This window comes from Ascaphus truei, chromosome 4 (genome assembly GCF_040206685.1).
Source record: "Ascaphus truei isolate aAscTru1 chromosome 4, aAscTru1.hap1, whole genome shotgun sequence".
Taxonomy (NCBI): Eukaryota; Metazoa; Chordata; class Amphibia; order Anura; family Ascaphidae; genus Ascaphus; species Ascaphus truei.
Genome location: NC_134486.1, coordinates 221,112,260 through 221,129,712, shown reverse-complemented (window position 1 = coordinate 221,129,712; position 17,453 = coordinate 221,112,260). Strand labels below are relative to the sequence as shown.

At 47.7% G+C, this 17,453-nt stretch overlaps 1 protein-coding gene across 5 annotated transcripts in view; it reads right to left on the bottom strand.

The window, feature by feature from the left end:
• Positions 1-17,453, bottom strand: part of KIF25 (kinesin family member 25) — a 205,931-nt gene that overhangs the window by 115,501 nt on the left and 72,977 nt on the right. For all 5 annotated transcript variants that reach the window (XM_075596912.1, XM_075596916.1, XM_075596915.1 and 2 more), the window contains exon 5: positions 11,426-11,529. In XM_075596912.1, the coding sequence (XP_075453027.1) occupies positions 11,426-11,529 (104 nt within the window). The remainder of the gene's footprint in view (positions 1-11,425; positions 11,530-17,453) is intronic.

Sequence of the window (17,453 nt, the reverse complement as noted above, 5' to 3'; positions counted from 1 at the left end):
CGGTCTGGGATGGGTAGGGGATTCAATAGCCCTTGTGGTTTGCTGCGGGGTACCTTATTCCTTGCACATGTGGTGCATGGAAACAAAAGAAACAGCGCACAACGCCAAATAGTGAAGCAAGTAATGCTATATATTAGTAATTACAGGGTAATAAATCTGCGTACATCAAAATAGTGGAATAGGTGCATTTAGTGTATTTCACACAAGTTACCACTCAGCAACTGTTGTCAGAAGAGTCTGCAGCTTGCTTCTCTCAGCGGGGGCGCTACGTTGGTTCAGGAGCAGGATTAATGTCCAAAACCCCTCATCCAGCAGTACATCGCTCCCAAGGAAATTTCCCTTTACAGCAACCACGCTCCGTTGCAGGTATTGGTGCTTGGTGGTTATTGTGATTTATTTCTTGGTCACTTATTTATGGGGTTTAGTCACTGCACTATATTTATATTCTAATTTCTGGGTTAGATAGTAGCGCACAGTATTTTCTCTGTTTTTTACATGTGGTGCATGCCTTGGTGAATTCCTTTATGTCGCCTTGCATGTCAGGCCACCAGAATGTCCGTGTGATTAAGTCTGCAGTTCTTTTGGTACCAGGATGACCGGCGGTCTTTGATGAGTGACCCCATTCCAAGATCTTTTTGCGGAAGGGAAGTGCTGCGAAGAGGCATCCATCCGGGACCTCCAGACCTTCCGGAATGTTAGTTTGATCCCGCAGGATGTCATCCATTATGTCAAATGTGTTGGCGGAGATGATGAACCTGGCAGGCAGGATGGTTTCTGATTTGGCTTTGGTTTTGTTCTCTGTTACGAACTGGCGGGAAAGGGCATCTGCCTTTACGTTCTTGGAACGGGTATGAATGATATGATGTAATTAAAACGAGAGAAGAATAGGGACCAGCGGGCTTGACGGGCTCCAAGTCGTTGAGCGCTTTCCAAGTACATGAGGTTCTTGTGGTCGTTGAGGATTGTAATGGGACTCTCTGTCCCTTCCAGTAGATGTCTCCACTCTTCTAAGGCTAGTTTGATAGCTAGTAGTTCTCTATTGCCCACATCGTAGTTTTGCTGTGCCGATGAGAATTTTTTTAGAGAAGAAGGCACATGGGTGTAGGTTTGCAGAAGGTGATCCTCTCTGTGGAAAAATGTCGCTGGCTCCGATGTCTGATGCATCCACCTCCAATGTGAAAGGTAGTCTGGGATTGGGGTGAATCATTATGGGTGCAGAGATGAAGGCTTTCTTTAAGGCGTTGAAGGACTGGATAGCTGCAGGTGGCCAGGACACAACGTCAGCTCCTTTCTTATGAGAGCCGTGATGGGTGCGACAATGGAAGAGAATTTGTTGATAAACTTTCTGTAGTAATTTGCAAAGCCTAGGAACCTCTGGATGCCCTTGAGGGACGTGGGAAGCGACCAGTCCATGACGGCCTTCAGTTTGGAGGGGTCCATGGAGAATACCGAATCGGATATGATGTATCCTAGAAAGGTAATGGATTTTTGATGGAAGTTGCATTTTTCCAGTTTGGCGTAGAGGTGGTGCTGACGAAGGCGTAGAAGTACCTGTTTGACTTGGTTAATATGCTCTGAGATGGTCTTGGAAAAAATTTAAATGTCGTCCAGATAAACGATAACGAATCTGTTCAGCAGGTCTCTGAATATTTCATTTCCAAAGTCTTGGAAGACCGCTGGAGCATTGCACAGGCCGAACGGCATCACCAGGTATTCGTAGTGGCCGTCCCTTGTGTTGAATGCCGTTTTCCACTCGTCTCCTTGACGGATCCATACTATGTTATAGGCACCCCAGAGGTCCAATTTAGGTAATATGGTGTATCCCTTTAGACGGACAAACAGCTCTGATATCAATGGTAGGGGGTAGCGGTTTTTAATGGTGATATTGTTTAGTCCTCGGTAGTCGATGCAGGGTCTTAGAGTACCATCTTTCTTTTTGACAAAAAAAAATCCAGCCCCTGCCGGTGACGAGGATTTTCTGATGAACCCTTTTTGGAGGTTCTCCTGGATGTATTGGGACATAGCTTTCGTCTCCGGGAGGGAAAGAGGGTAAGAGCGCCCTCTAGGCAGGGTAGAACCAGGCAGGAGATCTAAAGGACAATCGAAGGATCGATGGGGGGGTAGTACCTCTGACCTGGCTTTGTCGAATACATCTATGAATTCAGTGTATTCTTCTGGTAAAACTTCTTGTGGCTCCTCTGGGATCTTCATGCTGCAGATCTTTTGAGGTGGAGCTGCACATGTTGTGGAGCATTGTTGGTTCCAAGAGATGGGTCTTTGCTTGGCCCAGTTAATGAGTGGGTTGTGGCGTTATAGCCAAGGAAGGCCCAGGATGATCTCGACGGATGGTGAGTGGATCACGTCTAAGATGATGTTCTCCCTGTGGGTCTGTTCGCATACCAGGGAGATTTCCGCGGTCTGTAGGGTGATGAAGGCCGGCTGCAGAGGACTTCCATCAATGGCCTCAAATCTCACCGGGGTTTTTCTCTTTTCTAATGGGATGTTGTTCCTTGTGGCGAATTCTTGGTCAATGAAGTTTCCTGCGGAACCAGAGTCAATGAAGGCGGATGCGCTCACCGCGAGACCCGGAGCCTGAAGGGATACAGGAATCAGGATTCTGTTGGGTATGGGTTCTTTGGTGATGGAAGAGTTGAAAAGTACTCCCATGGGAGTTCCTCTGGGACTCCGTGGAGGTTTGTCATCTCCCGACTTGAGTGGGCGGCGGAGTGCTAGGTGTCCCGGATTGCCGCAGTAGAGGCACAGGCCGGAGATTCGGCGACGTTGTTTCTCAGAGAAGGAGAGTTTGCTGCCACCCAACTGCCTGGGTTCAGGAACCTCGGTCATAGATGTCTCTGGAACGAGGGAATGGAAAGGTGAAGACCTGGCGGGTACCTGATGGTTCCGGAAACGCTCGGCTCTCCTCTCCTGCAGACGTTGGTCTACCAGTATGCAGACTGCGATGAGCTCCTCCAGGTCCGCTGGGCGCTCCTGCGCGGCAAGCTCATCTTTCAGGGGTTCCGAAAGTCCTTGCCAGAAGGCGGAAGCGAGGGCCTCCCTGTTCCATCCTGTCTCTGAGGAGATTGTCCGGAATTCCAAAGCGTATCTTGCCACTGGACGATCTCCCTGGGAAACATGAAAAAGGGAAGATGCTGCAGTAATTTTATGCCCTGGGGTGTCAAAGAGACGTCTGAACTCCTTGGTGAATTGTCCGATGTCTAGAGTAAAATCTCTTCTCTGCTCCCAGATAGGAGAGACCCACGCCAATGCATCGCCCGTGAGCAAGGAGACAATGTATGCCATCGGGGCCAGGACCTTGACCTTGGGGCCAGGAACAGGGAGAGTGTCATCTCAAATTGAATGAGGCATTGATTCAAAAAGCCGCGACATTCTAAAGGGTCTCCGGAGTACCGGTTAGGCGTGGGGAGTCGTGGTTCAGACGGTGTGAGGCTAGACAATGGTGTGGGTTGTGGGTTAGAGAAGGTGGGTGTGCAGGATTGTTGCACTTGCATTGAGAGGGTCTGGAGGTCTTTCTGTAAGGAGTCTAGGCGACGGTCAGACTGCTCAAGATATTTCTCCAGTCTAGTGGACATGGCGGCATGAGATGCCACCACCTCTCCCACCTCAGCGGGGTCTATGTTTGTAGGGCTGAGCATAATGTCACGCTGTGCTCACCACAAACAGGATGAGACCCCGGTACTGAGATGGGAGTAGTAACAACACCAGCCAAAGGCACGGGGGCCACGTCCGGAGTGTAGGTTTGTCTTGACAGCAGGGTCAGGGATATAGATATCAGAGTTGTCTTTATACTTGCCGAGTTCAACGTAGGAGATATCCGGAGCGTAGAAGGTACTTTTGCCAAAGTCAGGGTTGGAGAGTGGAGAGTGGTCGAGGTGCAATGCCGAGTTCAGGATTAGAGAGGAGCGAGGAGTCAGAGGTAGCCAAGATCAGGAGCCAGAGGTTGGAGTAGTCAAAGCAAGCCGGTTCGGTACACAGAAGAACAAAAACTGGAACAAAGCAACAGGACAGGGACAAGGCAGGAACAGCAAGGGTAAACACAGAGTAACAGGAATCTATGCTCAGCCAATGTGCCTATAACATTGGTGAGCATATATAGGCTGGATCAGCCAGCCCTCATGGGGGGTGGAGCAGGGGCGTGGCCTCTGCATTAGCTGTGATAGGTCCAGGACTCAACGAGCGGGTGTAGCCGTTTGTGCAGCTAAAGAATGCATCTATGAGCAGGTGCAGCTAATGAATCTTGACACGGAGCTTGGGGGCGTGGTGCATGTGTCCCATGCGAGCTCTGTGTGCAGTCAGTGTGCGTCATGATCCGGGGCGGAGCCAAAGTCCGCGGCGTCGGATGACGCCATTTTGGCGCGTTTGCATGATGCGCGCGTCTGGTAAGGAATGTGGTCCATAGGCACCCCGCGTGTGCGCGGTGGTGCTCGAGAGGATGCGCGGAGCGGCTGTACTTCCGTAATCCTTACAGTACCCCCCCTTCAGAGCAGACCTCCGGGCAAACCCTCGAGGCTTCAGGGGGTATTTCAGGTGAAAATTTTTGATGAGTGCGGGTGCGTGGACTTGCTGGTGTGGAATCCAGGATCGTTCCTCGGGACCGTATCCTCTCCAGTGAATGAGATACTGGATAGTCCCTTTAGAAAGCCTGGAGTCTAGGATGGCCTGAACTTCGTACTCCTGCTGGCCCTGTACGATTAGAGGACCCGGTGGTGCAGGAGATGGATCAGGGAAGCGGAGGCTGCGGTATGCAGGTTTCAGTAGTGAAATATGGAACACGGATGGAATCCTCATTGAAGAGGGGAGTTGCAGGCAGTATGCCAACGGATTGATTTTTTCTAAGATCTTGAATGGACCCAAGAATCTTGGGGCCACTTTGAGTGTGGGGACTCTTAGGCGTATGTTCCGTGAGGACAGCCATACTTTGTCTCCCGGTCTCAGCTCTGGAGTTTCGCGACGGTAGCGGTCTGCCTGGGTCTTCTATCTAGCGGAAGCCTTTCTTAGGTTACTCTGGATCTTTGTCCGTGAATTTTCCAGTGCTTGGATCCAGTCGTCTACTGCAGGAACCCCAGAAGGTGGGGAAGAGTTGGGCAGTCGTGCCGGATGAAAAACGTAATTTACGTAGAAGGGCGAGACCTGTGTGGATTCATTCCTCAGGGAATTATGGGTGAAATCTGCCCACGGGGGAAGGTCTGCCCAGTCGTCCTGAGTGTCCGCGATGAAGCAGCGCAGGCACTGCTCTAAGGACTGATTGGTCCTTTCTGTCTGTCCGTTTGTCTGCGGGTAGTACACGGATGAAAAATGCAGGGAGATGTCCAATTTCTTTGTGAAGGCCCGCCAGAATCTCGAGACGAACTGGGACCCTCTGTCCGATACGATGATCGTGGGAGTTCCGTGGAGATGGAAGATCTCCTTACAGAATATGCCCGCTAGTGTGGGAGAGTTTGGTAGGCCTTTAAGTGGAATAAAATGTGCCTGTTTCGAGAAGCGATCTATGACTACAAGTATAGTGTTCATACCTCTGGATCTTGGCAGCTCTACTATGAAATCCATAGATAGGTCCCTCCAGGGGCGGTCTGGGATGGGTAGGGGATTAAATAGCCCTTGTGGTTTGCTGCGGGGTACATTATTCCTTGCACATGTGGTGCATGGAAACAAAAGAAACAGCGCACAACGCCAAATAGTGAAGCAAGTAATGCTATATATTAGTAATTACAGGGTAATAAATCTGCGTACATCAAAATAGTGGAATAGGTGCATTTAGTGTATTTCACACAAGTTACCACTCAGCAACTGTTGTCAGAAGAGTCTGCAGCTTGCTTCTCTCAGCGGGGGCGCTACGTTGGTTCAGGAGCAGGATTAATGTCCAAAACCCCTCATCCAGCAGTACATCGCTCCCAAGGAAATTTCCCTTTACAGCAACCACGCTCCGTTGCAGGTATTGGTGCTTGGTGGTTATTGTGATTTATTTCTTGGTCACTTATTTATGGGGTTTAGTCACTGCACTATATTTATATTCTAATTTCTGGGTTAGATAGTAGCGCACAGTATTTTCTCTGTTTTTTACATGTGGTGCATGCCTTGGTGAATTCCTTTATGTCGCCTTGCATGTCAGGCCACCAGAATGTCCGTGTGATTAAGTCTGCAGTTCTTTTGGTACCAGGATGACCGGCGGTCTTTGATGAGTGACCCCATTCCAAGATATTTTTGCGGAAGGGAAGTGCTGCGAAGAGGCATCCATCCGGGACCTCCAGACCTTCCGGAATGTTAGTTTGATCCCGCAGGATGTCATCCATTATGTCAAATGTGTTGGCGGAGATGATGAACCTGGCAGGCAGGATGGTTTCTGATTTGGCTTTGGTTTTGTTCTCTGTTACGAACTGGCGGGAAAGGGCATCTGCCTTTACGTTCTTGGAACGGGTATGAATGATATGATGTAATTAAAACGAGAGAAGAATAGGGACCAGCGGGCTTGACGGGCTCCAAGTCGTTGAGCGCTTTCCAAGTACATGAGGTTCTTGTGGTCGTTGAGGATTGTAATGGGACTCTCTGTCCCTTCCAGTAGATGTCTCCACTCTTCTAAGGCTAGTTTGATAGCTAGTAGTTCTCTATTGCCCACATCGTAGTTTTGCTGTGCCGATGAGAATTTTTTTAGAGAAGAAGGCACATGGGTGTAGGTTTGCAGAAGGTGATCCTCTCTGTGGAAAAATGTCGCCGGCTCCGATGTCTGATGCATCCACCTCCAATGTGAAAGGTAGTCTGGGATTGGGGTGAATCATTATGGGTGCAGAGATGAAGGCTTTCTTTAAGGCGTTGAAGGACTGGATAGCTGCAGGTGGCCAGGACACAACGTCAGCTCCTTTCTTATGAGAGCCGTGATGGGTGCGACAATGGAAGAGAATTTGTTGATAAACTTTCTGTAGTAATTTGCAAAGCCTAGGAACCTCTGGATGCCCTTGAGGGACGTGGGAAGCGACCAGTCCATGACGGCCTTCAGTTTGGAGGGGTCCATGGAGAATACCGAATCGGATATGATGTATCCTAGAAAGGTAATGGATTTTTGATGGAAGTTGCATTTTTCCAGTTTGGCGTAGAGGTGGTGCTGACGAAGGCGTAGAAGTACCTGTTTGACTTGGTTAATATGCTCTGAGATGGTCTTGGAAAAAATTTAAATGTCGTCCAGATAAACGATAACGAATCTGTTCAGCAGGTCTCTGAATATTTCATTTCCAAAGTCTTGGAAGACCGCTGGAGCATTGCACAGGCCGAACGGCATCACCAGGTATTCGTAGTGGCCGTCCCTTGTGTTGAATGCCGTTTTCCACTCGTCTCCTTGACGGATCCATACTATGTTATAGGCACCCCAGAGGTCCAATTTAGGTAATATGGTGTATCCCTTTAGACGGTCAAACAGCTCTGATATCAATGGTAGGGGGTAGCGGTTTTTAATAGTGATATTGTTTAGTCCTCGGTAGTCGATGCAGGGTCTTAGAGTACCATCTTTCTTTTTGACAAAAAAAAATCCAGCCCCTGCCGGTGACGAGGATTTTCTGATGAACCCTTTTTGGAGGTTCTCCTGGATGTATTGGGACATAGCTTTAGTCTCCGGGAGCGAAAGAGGGTAAGAGCGCCCTCTAGGCAGGGTAGAACCAGGCAGGAGATCTATAGGACAATCGAAGGATCGATGGGGGGGTAGTACCTCTGACCTGGCTTTGTCGAATACGTCTCTGAATTCAGTGTATTCTTCTGGTAAAACGTCTTGGGGTTCCTCTGGGATCTTCATGCTGCAGATCTTTTGAGGTGGAACTGCGCATGTTGTGGATCATTGTTGGTTCCAAGAGATGGGTCTTTGCTTGGCCCAGTTAATGAGTGGGTTGTGGCGTTGTAGCCAAGGAAGGCCCAGGATGATCTCGATGGATGGTGAGTGGATCACGTCTAAGATGATGTTCTCCCTGTGGGTCTGTTCACATACCAGGGAGATTTCCACTGTCTGTAGGGTGATGAAGGCCGGCTGCAGGGGACTTCCATCAATGGCCTCCAATCTCACCGGGGTTTTTCTTTTTTCTAATGGGATGTTGTTCCTTGTGGCGAATTCTTGGTCAATGAAGTTTCCTGCGGAACCAGAGTCGATGAAGGCGGATGCGCTCAACGCGAGACCCGGAGCCTGAAGGGATACAGGAATCAGGATTCTGTTGGGTAGGGGTTCTTTGGTGATGGAAGAGTTGAAAAGTACTCCCATGGGAGTTCCTCTGGGACTCCGTGGAGGTTTGTCATCTCCCGACTTGAGTGGGCAGCGTGCTAGGTGGCCCGGATTGCCGCAGTAGAGGCACAGGCCGGAGGTTCGGCGATGTTGTTTCTCAGAGAAGGAGAGTTTGTTGCCACCCAAATTCCTGGGTTCAGGAACCTCAGTCATAGGTGTCTCTGGAATGAGGGAGTGGAGAGGTGAGGACCTGGCGGGTACCTGATGGTTCCGTAAACGCTCGGCTCTCCTCTCCTGCAGACGTTGGTCTACCCGTATGCAGACTGCGATGAGCTCCTCCAGGTCCGCTGGGCGCTCCTGCGCGGCAAGCTCGTCTTTCAGGGGTTCCGAAAGTCCTTGCCAGAAGGCGGAAGCGAGGGCCTCCCTGTTCCATCCTGTCTCTGAGGCGATTGTCCGGAATTCTAAGGCGTATCTTGCCACTGGATGATCTCCCTGGGAAACATGAAAAAGGGAAGATGCTGCAGTAATTTTACGCCCTGGGGTGTCAAAGACACGTCTGAACTCCTTGGTGAATTGTCCGATGTCTAGAGTAAGATCTCTTCCCTGCTCCCAGATAGGAGATATCCACGCCAATGCATTGCCCGTGAGCAAGGAGACAATGTATGCAACTCTTGACCTTGAGGCCAGGAACCGGGAGGGTGTCATCTCAAATTGAATGAGGCATTGATTCAAAAAGCCGCGACATTCTAAAGGGTCTCCGGAGTACCGGTTAGGCGTGGGGAGTCATGGTTCAGACGGTGTGAGGCTAGACAATTGTGTGGGTTGTGGGTCAGAGAAGGTGGGTGTACAGGATTGTTGCACTTGCATTGAGAGGGTCTGGAGGTCTTTCTGTAAGGAGTCTAGGCGACGGTCAGACTGCTCAAGATATTTCTCCAGTCTAATGGACATGGCGGCATGAGATGCCACCACCTCTCCCACCTCAGCGGGGTCTATTTTTGTGGGGCTGAGCATAATGTCACGCTGTGCTCACCACAAACAGGACAAGACCCCGGTACTGAGATGGGAGTAGTAACAACACCAGCCACAGGCACGGGGTCCACGTCCGGAGTGTAGGTTTGTCTTGACAGCAGGGTCAGGGATATAGATATCAGAGTTATCTTTATACTTGCCAAGTGCAATGTAGGAGATATCCGGAGCGTAGAAGGTACTTATGCCAAAGTCAGGGTTGGAGAGTGGAGAGTGGTCGAGGTGCAATGCCGAGTTCAGGATTAGAGAGGAGCGAGGAGTCAGAGGTAGCCAAGATCAGGAGCCAGAGGTTGGAGTAGTCAAAGCAAGCCGGTTCGGAACACAGAAGAACAAAAACTGGAACAAAGCAACAGGACAGGGACAAGGCAGGAACAACAAGGGTAAACACAGAGTAACAGGAATCTATGCTCAGCCAATGTGCCTATAACATTGGTGAGCATATATAGGCTGGATCAGCCAGCCCCCATTGGGGTGGAGCGGGGGCGCGGCCTCTGCGGTAGCTGTGATAGGTCCAGGACTCAACGAGCGGGTGTAGCTGTTTGTGCAGCTAAAGAATGCATCTATGAGCAGGTGCAGCTGTTAGTGCAGATAATGAATCTTGACACGGAGCTTGGGGGCGTGGTGCACGTGTCACATGCGAGCTCTGTGCGCAGTCCGTGTGTGTCATGATCCGGGGCGGAGCCAGAGTCCGCGGCGTCGGATGACGCCATTTTGGCACGCGTGCATGCTGCGCGCGTCTGGTAAGAAATGTGGTCCATAGGCACCCCGCGCGTGCGCGGTGGTGCTCGAGAGGATGCGCGGAGCAGCTGTACTTCGGTAATCCTTACACCCCGGACACCCGCAGGGACTACCTGGAGGCCCCTGGACACCCGCAGGGACCACCCGAGGACGCCTGACCACTGTGGGAACCACCGAAGGACCCCCAATCACCTGTGTGGACCACCCGAGGACCCCATGACACCTGGGGGGGCCCCGGGCACCACCTCCAGGCCCCCAAACAACAGTGGGGACCACCCAAGGACCCCCATGAGGCCCCTGAACACCTGCAGGAACCACCTGAAGGCCCCTGGACACCCGCAGGAACCACCCGAGAACCCCCAGACTCCCACAAGGACAACTGGACACCTGCAGGCACCACCCAAGGACCCCGCCGGCCTCTGGTATCAATGCTGTGCTGAAGAAAAAACAAATAATGATTTTATGCATGTCTCAATATCTTTTGCACCAGCCTTTAGCTGGTGAAAAAAGATGGTGAGCTTTTATACTTCGATAAAGCTATCACTGCTTTGTGAATAGCTGTTACTGGCAAAAAAAAACAAGGGTTTGTCATTTTTTGGTCTATCGGACGACTTTTTTGTCTCGAACTGTTTAGGGGTGATAAAAAGCCATTATAGCATGATACTGCACTGTCATCACTGCTTTGTGAATAGCAGATCAGGCAGTGTCACGCTATAAAGGTATTTATCGCCCACTAAGCAACTTATCACTGCTTTGTGAATAGGCCCCATAGTCAGATTTGCTCAATGGTGCTTAGTGTCCATTGAGGCCCACGCACATAAAATGGGCCCGAGGTGCAGTAAATATGAATCTTAGTGTTTAAAGCAGTATTAATCAAAGTAGCCATGATGCGCTTGAATGCATTGAAGCACAAGGAAGTTAAACTCTCTGGTTGTCAGTTTGTTTTTAATTAATCAATGTGTATGCCTGAAGAAAAGAAAATAATGTTCAAATTGTTCAAAATGTTGTCAAATTTGGGTTTTATTTTCTTTTCTCAAACCTTCTTTTCTGCATTTGCCTCTTCCCCTCCCCCCCTCCTCCCTCCCGCCTTCCTCGGACCCCAACCAAATAAACCAAATTCCAGCTGAAGTTATAGGTGTTTAAAGTAGAGATTTAAAAGACGGTCAACATCAGACCTGTCAACTCTCACTAATCTTCTGTGAGTTTCACTGAGTGGGTGTCAGTCTCACTGAATTCTAGCATTAGCAGTCTCATAGACTTCAATAAAGTCTCACTGATAAAAATAAGCACATTTCCATTAAAAATCTATATTTTGGCCCAAATTTCCCAAATCTCAATTATTTTGATCCTTGACATCTGTGTAACATAATTATCTGTGCAAACTCATACACACTTAATACATTCTGAATAAAACCAAGCAGTATACAGTCATTATAACTGGGAACTTACAATCAAACGGTTGTGTAATATTTTTCTCCGTTGTTTTTCTTTTTTGTATCTTTCACTGACTTCCTGAAAAGACTCATCAAGAATTGTGACTCTGGCCTGAAGTTCTTAAAAGAAAAGTACAAAAAAGTAGAATAACATTACTTTCAATAGAAAATATAAATTATAAACAAGTCCGAGTAGGTCTATTGACATTATATTACATTGCAGCACATTTCTTCCATATCACTCCCTTGTCGAATTTTTACTTTTATGTTTGAATTGCTTATTCTCACTATGGGTATACATGGAACCCTCTTTCCATTTCCCAGCCTTTAAGAATGATATGGCATTTAAAAGTTGGCATTTGGGGCGACGCAGATGGAGACTGAAGAGGTTCATATTGAATGCAGCTGTGGTTTCAAAAAGTATTTGGTCATTAACATTCCAGAGGGTGGGGTTGACAAAATACAGCAGTAAGAAAATGCAGATATTAACCCTTAGCACACTGGTTATGTGCAGAGGGGAGCAGCTCTTGGGGAACCACATCAGGCGTCCGCCTTTGGAGCGACGTAGATGTAGACTGAAGGGGTTCAGATTGGAATGTTAATGACCCAAGAGGATAAAGGACATTTTGAAACCACAGCTGCATCCAGAAGGTGGGGCTGACTAATATATATACAGCAGTAAGCAAACGCAGATATTGACCCTTAGCACACTGGTTATATGTAGGAGGGATATAAACAGAAAAATGGGTGGCGCTCAAAATAATGCAGTGAATAATTTAAATAAATCTTTTAAAGTGATTAAAAGTGCATTAATTATAAAACAGAAATATATTGTGTCTAAAATATAACAAATGTGATAATTGTGACAAATCACTAGAAAATATGAATATATGAACCCCAGTGCCAGTGATAGGTAGGTACAGAAACAATTATGGTAAATGTACTCATCCACTCAGAACCCTGGAACAGGATACATTTCAAATATCCTACAAAATCAGCATCCAAAAAATCACGGGAGCGGAGTACGTATAACCAATGAAGACAGAGAAAAAATACCAATGTAGCAGGAATCCCCCTTCTTACCTACTGGGGGGATATCAGCCCTGTGGCTGGGAGAAACAGTGCAGTTGCATTGGCCATCTTGGTACACCCAAATCGGGCTATGGGACTCATATGCAGATGGTGTAGCGGCCATGTTGGTACACCCAAACCGAACAGTGAAACAGAGAGAGGGGGTGTCCTGTGAAACAGGATTTCCTCCGCGGAACCAAGGTGACTTTGCCAGTTGATTCGGAGCCTGGAAGGAGTGAGGTAGTGTCCAGGGAGCCCGTTAAGCTCCCGTACTTGGCTGAGGCATCCACCCCTAGCCCCCAGGTAGTTCCCTCACCTTAGAAAAGTGTGCAGGGCCAGCCATATAGTTAAGGAGCTCCCTGTAGTTAGTGACTGCAGCAGAGCAGGATCAGAGTGCAGAGGGGAGTTCCAGTAGTGGGCTGTGTTGCCGTGCAGCATCCAGACGTGAGGCGCTGCTGTCGGCGACCCTGTTGAGTGGGACCCTGCCATTGATTACTCTTCACCTTGAAGTATTCCCTGGTTAGGCCTATAACCAGGAAGGTATCTGTGCCCCACTGCAAGGGGGCAGGTAGCGCTGCCCTCATACACACATTGGGAAGGGTTGTTTGCTGGACACCAGGGTATAGGTGCCCAAGCACCCTAGGTATTATTGGGGCTAGCTACCCCAGGGCGTTCCTATTGTTGTTATTTTTTTTTAATTATATCAAGATTTTATTTCTTTGAACTTTAAATTCACTGTGAATGTGTGTGGGGGTGATTATTCAAGAAGACATACAGTTTTAATAATTGGTTACCTTTTTAATAATTGGTTACATAATCAGATTAACATAAGGGAAAGCCAACAATAGGAAAATTAACGAATGGTCAGAGAGGTGTCGATAAGAGGTTGAAATCCTTGAGCGAGCCTTGTGTGTGTGTGCGGGAGGGATGGGGGTAAAGCTGCATGAAGGATTAGCTGTACTATAGTTCAAAGACATGACATATTTTCAACAGGCAGGTCATCATAATAATTTTATCCCCACACCACCAAATACATAAAAATCACACAAATCAATCATGTGCAGTCAAATGCACAGTGTCGCAGTCAAAAGCTACAGCACAGATTTAATATTGTAATGTCAAGATGGTTGAGGCAGGCACATGTTCATGTTGAGAAAATAAAAAAATAAAAAATGACGAGAAAAAGGTCACTCACTCTTGAACTTTTTTTTCCCCAATGAGCATTAATAATCAACACAGAATAAATAAAACCAGGCTCTGCCTGTTACACACACAGGAATGTGATGACAGGAATGTGATTGAAACCAGAAAGACACCCATTCAAAGGAATTGTGTTGGAGAGGTGTACTGTAGATAAGATAAGAAGTTGCAATACTGCAGTGCAGTAAATTAGCCTGTGTGTGTGCGGGGGCGAGCGAGGGGAGAGAGCTGTGTACGCCGAAATGTGATACTGTTACAGTACACGCCTATGCGTTTCAACAATGTTCAAATGAGACATACAGTACAGCACTGTACTGTACATGCATGTATAAATATGCAAATTTACAATTGCTGCACGCACACACGCAGACTGTGTACTGACGTACTGTAGGTTGAACTGCTACAGTATTAGACTTTGAAGACAACAGCTCGCGAACGCCCATCTGAGTTTTTAGACGGTATTGCAGTATTGCAGACAGCGCTAAGAATATGCTAATATTATGAGCGCTAAAATACCGGAACATATTCCGGGAAAAAAAAAATACTGCATCTACCCGCGGTTATCAGAGTTGCGCCGCTACGGCCGCATTAGGATAAAGGCGGCCACAGCTGTAAAGAGTAAAAAATTACTTTTTATTGCACTTGTAACTGTGTTTCCCCCACCCAATCTCACATAGGGTCTTCTAAGGGAACTAGCTCTCTGGTTACATGGTTCTGGTTGGTGCATACCTGCTGGTAACAGGGGGCCCTGAGTCTCCCACGATGACATGGGGGATAACAGGACAGGCTTCTGGGGCTGTGCCCGAATTCTTCTTAATGGTGTAGCGCCTCCATCTTGTGCAGCCCCCAGTTGTGTGGGGTGGAGTATCTGTAAAAGAGTTATGTCCCCCTCCTCCCAATATACTCCACTCGCAGGCAGGCAGGAGGTATAGATAAAAGCAGGTGTTTTTATTTGTCCTTCCTGATTTAGCACAGTCTCTGTCACAGCACACAGCAATCAAAGGTTGCCACCTTCAGGATATTCCTAGACACACTACTAGTCAAGGCCCTAGGAGCTGTCCTTTGCTCTTCCCTTGCTCCTTTGTGGAGTAAGGGGGAAATCTCTCACCTCTCCCCAGAGGGAGGGCCTTAGGCGTACCAGAGCCCTGGCAGCTTGCTGGAACCAACTGTCCCCTCTCTCAACTGGAGAGAAACACACTAAAACAGGAAGTGGTAATTCCTTTAGTACAGATCCAATAGTCCTACCCCTGCGCCCTTGACTGACACAAGGCATGAGAACTAACTTCTCTGACCAACTGAATTACAGTGGGTGGGGCAAACCCATTTTAACTCCTGGCAAACCTGCACTTACCAGGCATTATTGCACAGGAGGAGGACAGAATAATAGGCAAACGGGGACCCCCAGACACCTGCGGGACAACCCGAGGGCCACCGTCGGCCTGTAGTATAATTCCTGTGCATCCCCCAAAAAATAAGATATGTTATGTATGTTAGGGGGTATTGGGGTTGTTGGGGGCACAGGGGGTGTGTGGGTTGTGTATTGCAATGTTTATTGGGGGCAATTGTCCACAATAAACATGTTATTATGCCTTAACCCCATCATTGCCTTAGCGAATAGCCGCTAAGGTAATGAAGCTGCTTTAATGTCTTTTTATTAATATTGTGCGGGAGCAGGGGGTCTCCTGAGCTGAACCGCTTTATTTCTGGCTCATTTACCCCCGGCTTCCCGAGTTACAGGCCCAGATATGGGACATTGTGTGCCAGTATCCCATTATTTACATGTCACACGTCACGCGACGTGGACGCTATAAAAATGGCAGCGACACTGGCACCCGATGCCCCATTCCGGGGCCTGTAACTCGGGAAGCACAGTGTCCCTGAGCCAGAAATCAATGCGGTTCAGCTCAGGAGACACCCTGCTCCCGCACACCATTAATAAAATACTTTGAAGCTGTTTCATTACCCTAGCGGCTATTCGCTAAGGCAATGAAGTGGTTAAGACATAATAGCATGTTTATTGGAAACAATTGCCCCCAATAAACATTGCAATACACAACACACACACCCGCACACTATAAATAAAAGTGACCATGCAGCTTCATTACCATAGCGGATAGCCACTACCGTAATGAATTATTGTTTATTGATATGTGTGTTTTGGGACTAGTGTAGATGTGCAGGGGGTCTCCGGAGCAGAACTGCATTGGTTTTAGGTCAGGGAACCCCCTGCTTCCCGAGATACAGGCCCGTTATGGGGTGCCGGTATCCCTCCGCTTTGTTTATATCCCACGGTCACGTGATCGGGATATTTAAAAGCAGAGGGATACCGGCACCCCATAACGGGGTCTGTATCTCGGGAAGCAGGGGGTGCCCGGACCTGAAACCAATGCGGTTCAGCTCCGGAGACCCTCTGCACAGCTACACTATGAATAAAAATGTATTTAAAAATATTTTTTTTCCGCCGAGATTTGCGCAGAGATAGGCGGATCTCTCTGCTGCAGACAGATCTCGCCAGGGGAGCCTTTCTTGGCAGGCAGACCATCTCGCCACCAGCTATTTGCCATGTTTGGAAATGTTGCTCTCGCAGGTATTCGAGCCTTCCTGCATACCGCGAGAGCAACTCACCAAAAACATGGCGAGTTTAAACCCTGCCGAACGTGATTTTACACCCCTTACTGCATAGACCCCATAATCTTTATTGTCGTACAATTACATGCATTGCAGCTACAATACACAGCTTAAAGAGCTGACACTCTAAAACCTAAAAATAGGGCTCAGAGGTAACCAGCCAGGCATAATACCTTTATTAAAGGCCTGGTTACCCCTTCACCATCACAGATATTCATGTGTTACTCTTATCAAATGCAGTCAGGCCCATAATTTCTTATATTTAATAATGTCCTACTTAGCCAACTAAGTAGTGACCTGTTTGTCACCCCTCTCTGGGATGCACAAGTGATCATTCAAGAATGTTTAGTTTTCTTTGAGGCTGACAACCCAGTATCAGGCCATTGTTTATGGCATTCTAAATTACACATATGGTACTTTTAGTGGGCCATAAGTGAAAACCCAACAATTAAGCATTCTTTGTAGATCTGCATAGACCCAGGAAGGGTCTAGACCTGTCATAAACCCAATAATTTGTATTTTTAAAACAAACGGTAAACACATTAACCCCTGAAGCACCAGATTGATTAAAATACTTAATATCTCATGATATTGTCACACAGAGCCAACCCTGCAAGTGTTACTGCACTCAGTGGCGCGTACCAGCATGTACAGCTGTGTAATAGCTCGCCCCTTTTTTGCACATGTCAAATGTTGTTAAATGGTGTCTTCTCTCACTGGTGAGTTGTGTGCATGTCCTGCTGCAAAGTGCCAGTGAGAATAATAACGGCTGCTATATCTGTATACAACATACCAGCGGAAGTAGACAATGTTTTAAATCAGTGGTGTGGGAGAGGGGGGCAAGGCTATTGGATCATTTAATCCACGTTATCATGCCCCAGGATGAAATAACATTGGCTATATAAGCAAGTCATTTAAAAAAAGAAGAAGTTTGACTCACTACATACCCTTTTAAAAGCAATATGCTGCATCTCAACCAATGGCTAGATATGTCCAAAATTCTCACAGAATTGGCAAACTTTCCTTTTTTTTCAGCAACAATTGGCAAGCTTCGCAAAAATATTTTAACAGGCATTAAACGTTTGTATAGTGCTACTCTTGCTAAATATAAATATTCTGAAAGCGATGACAAATTTAAGGTGGTG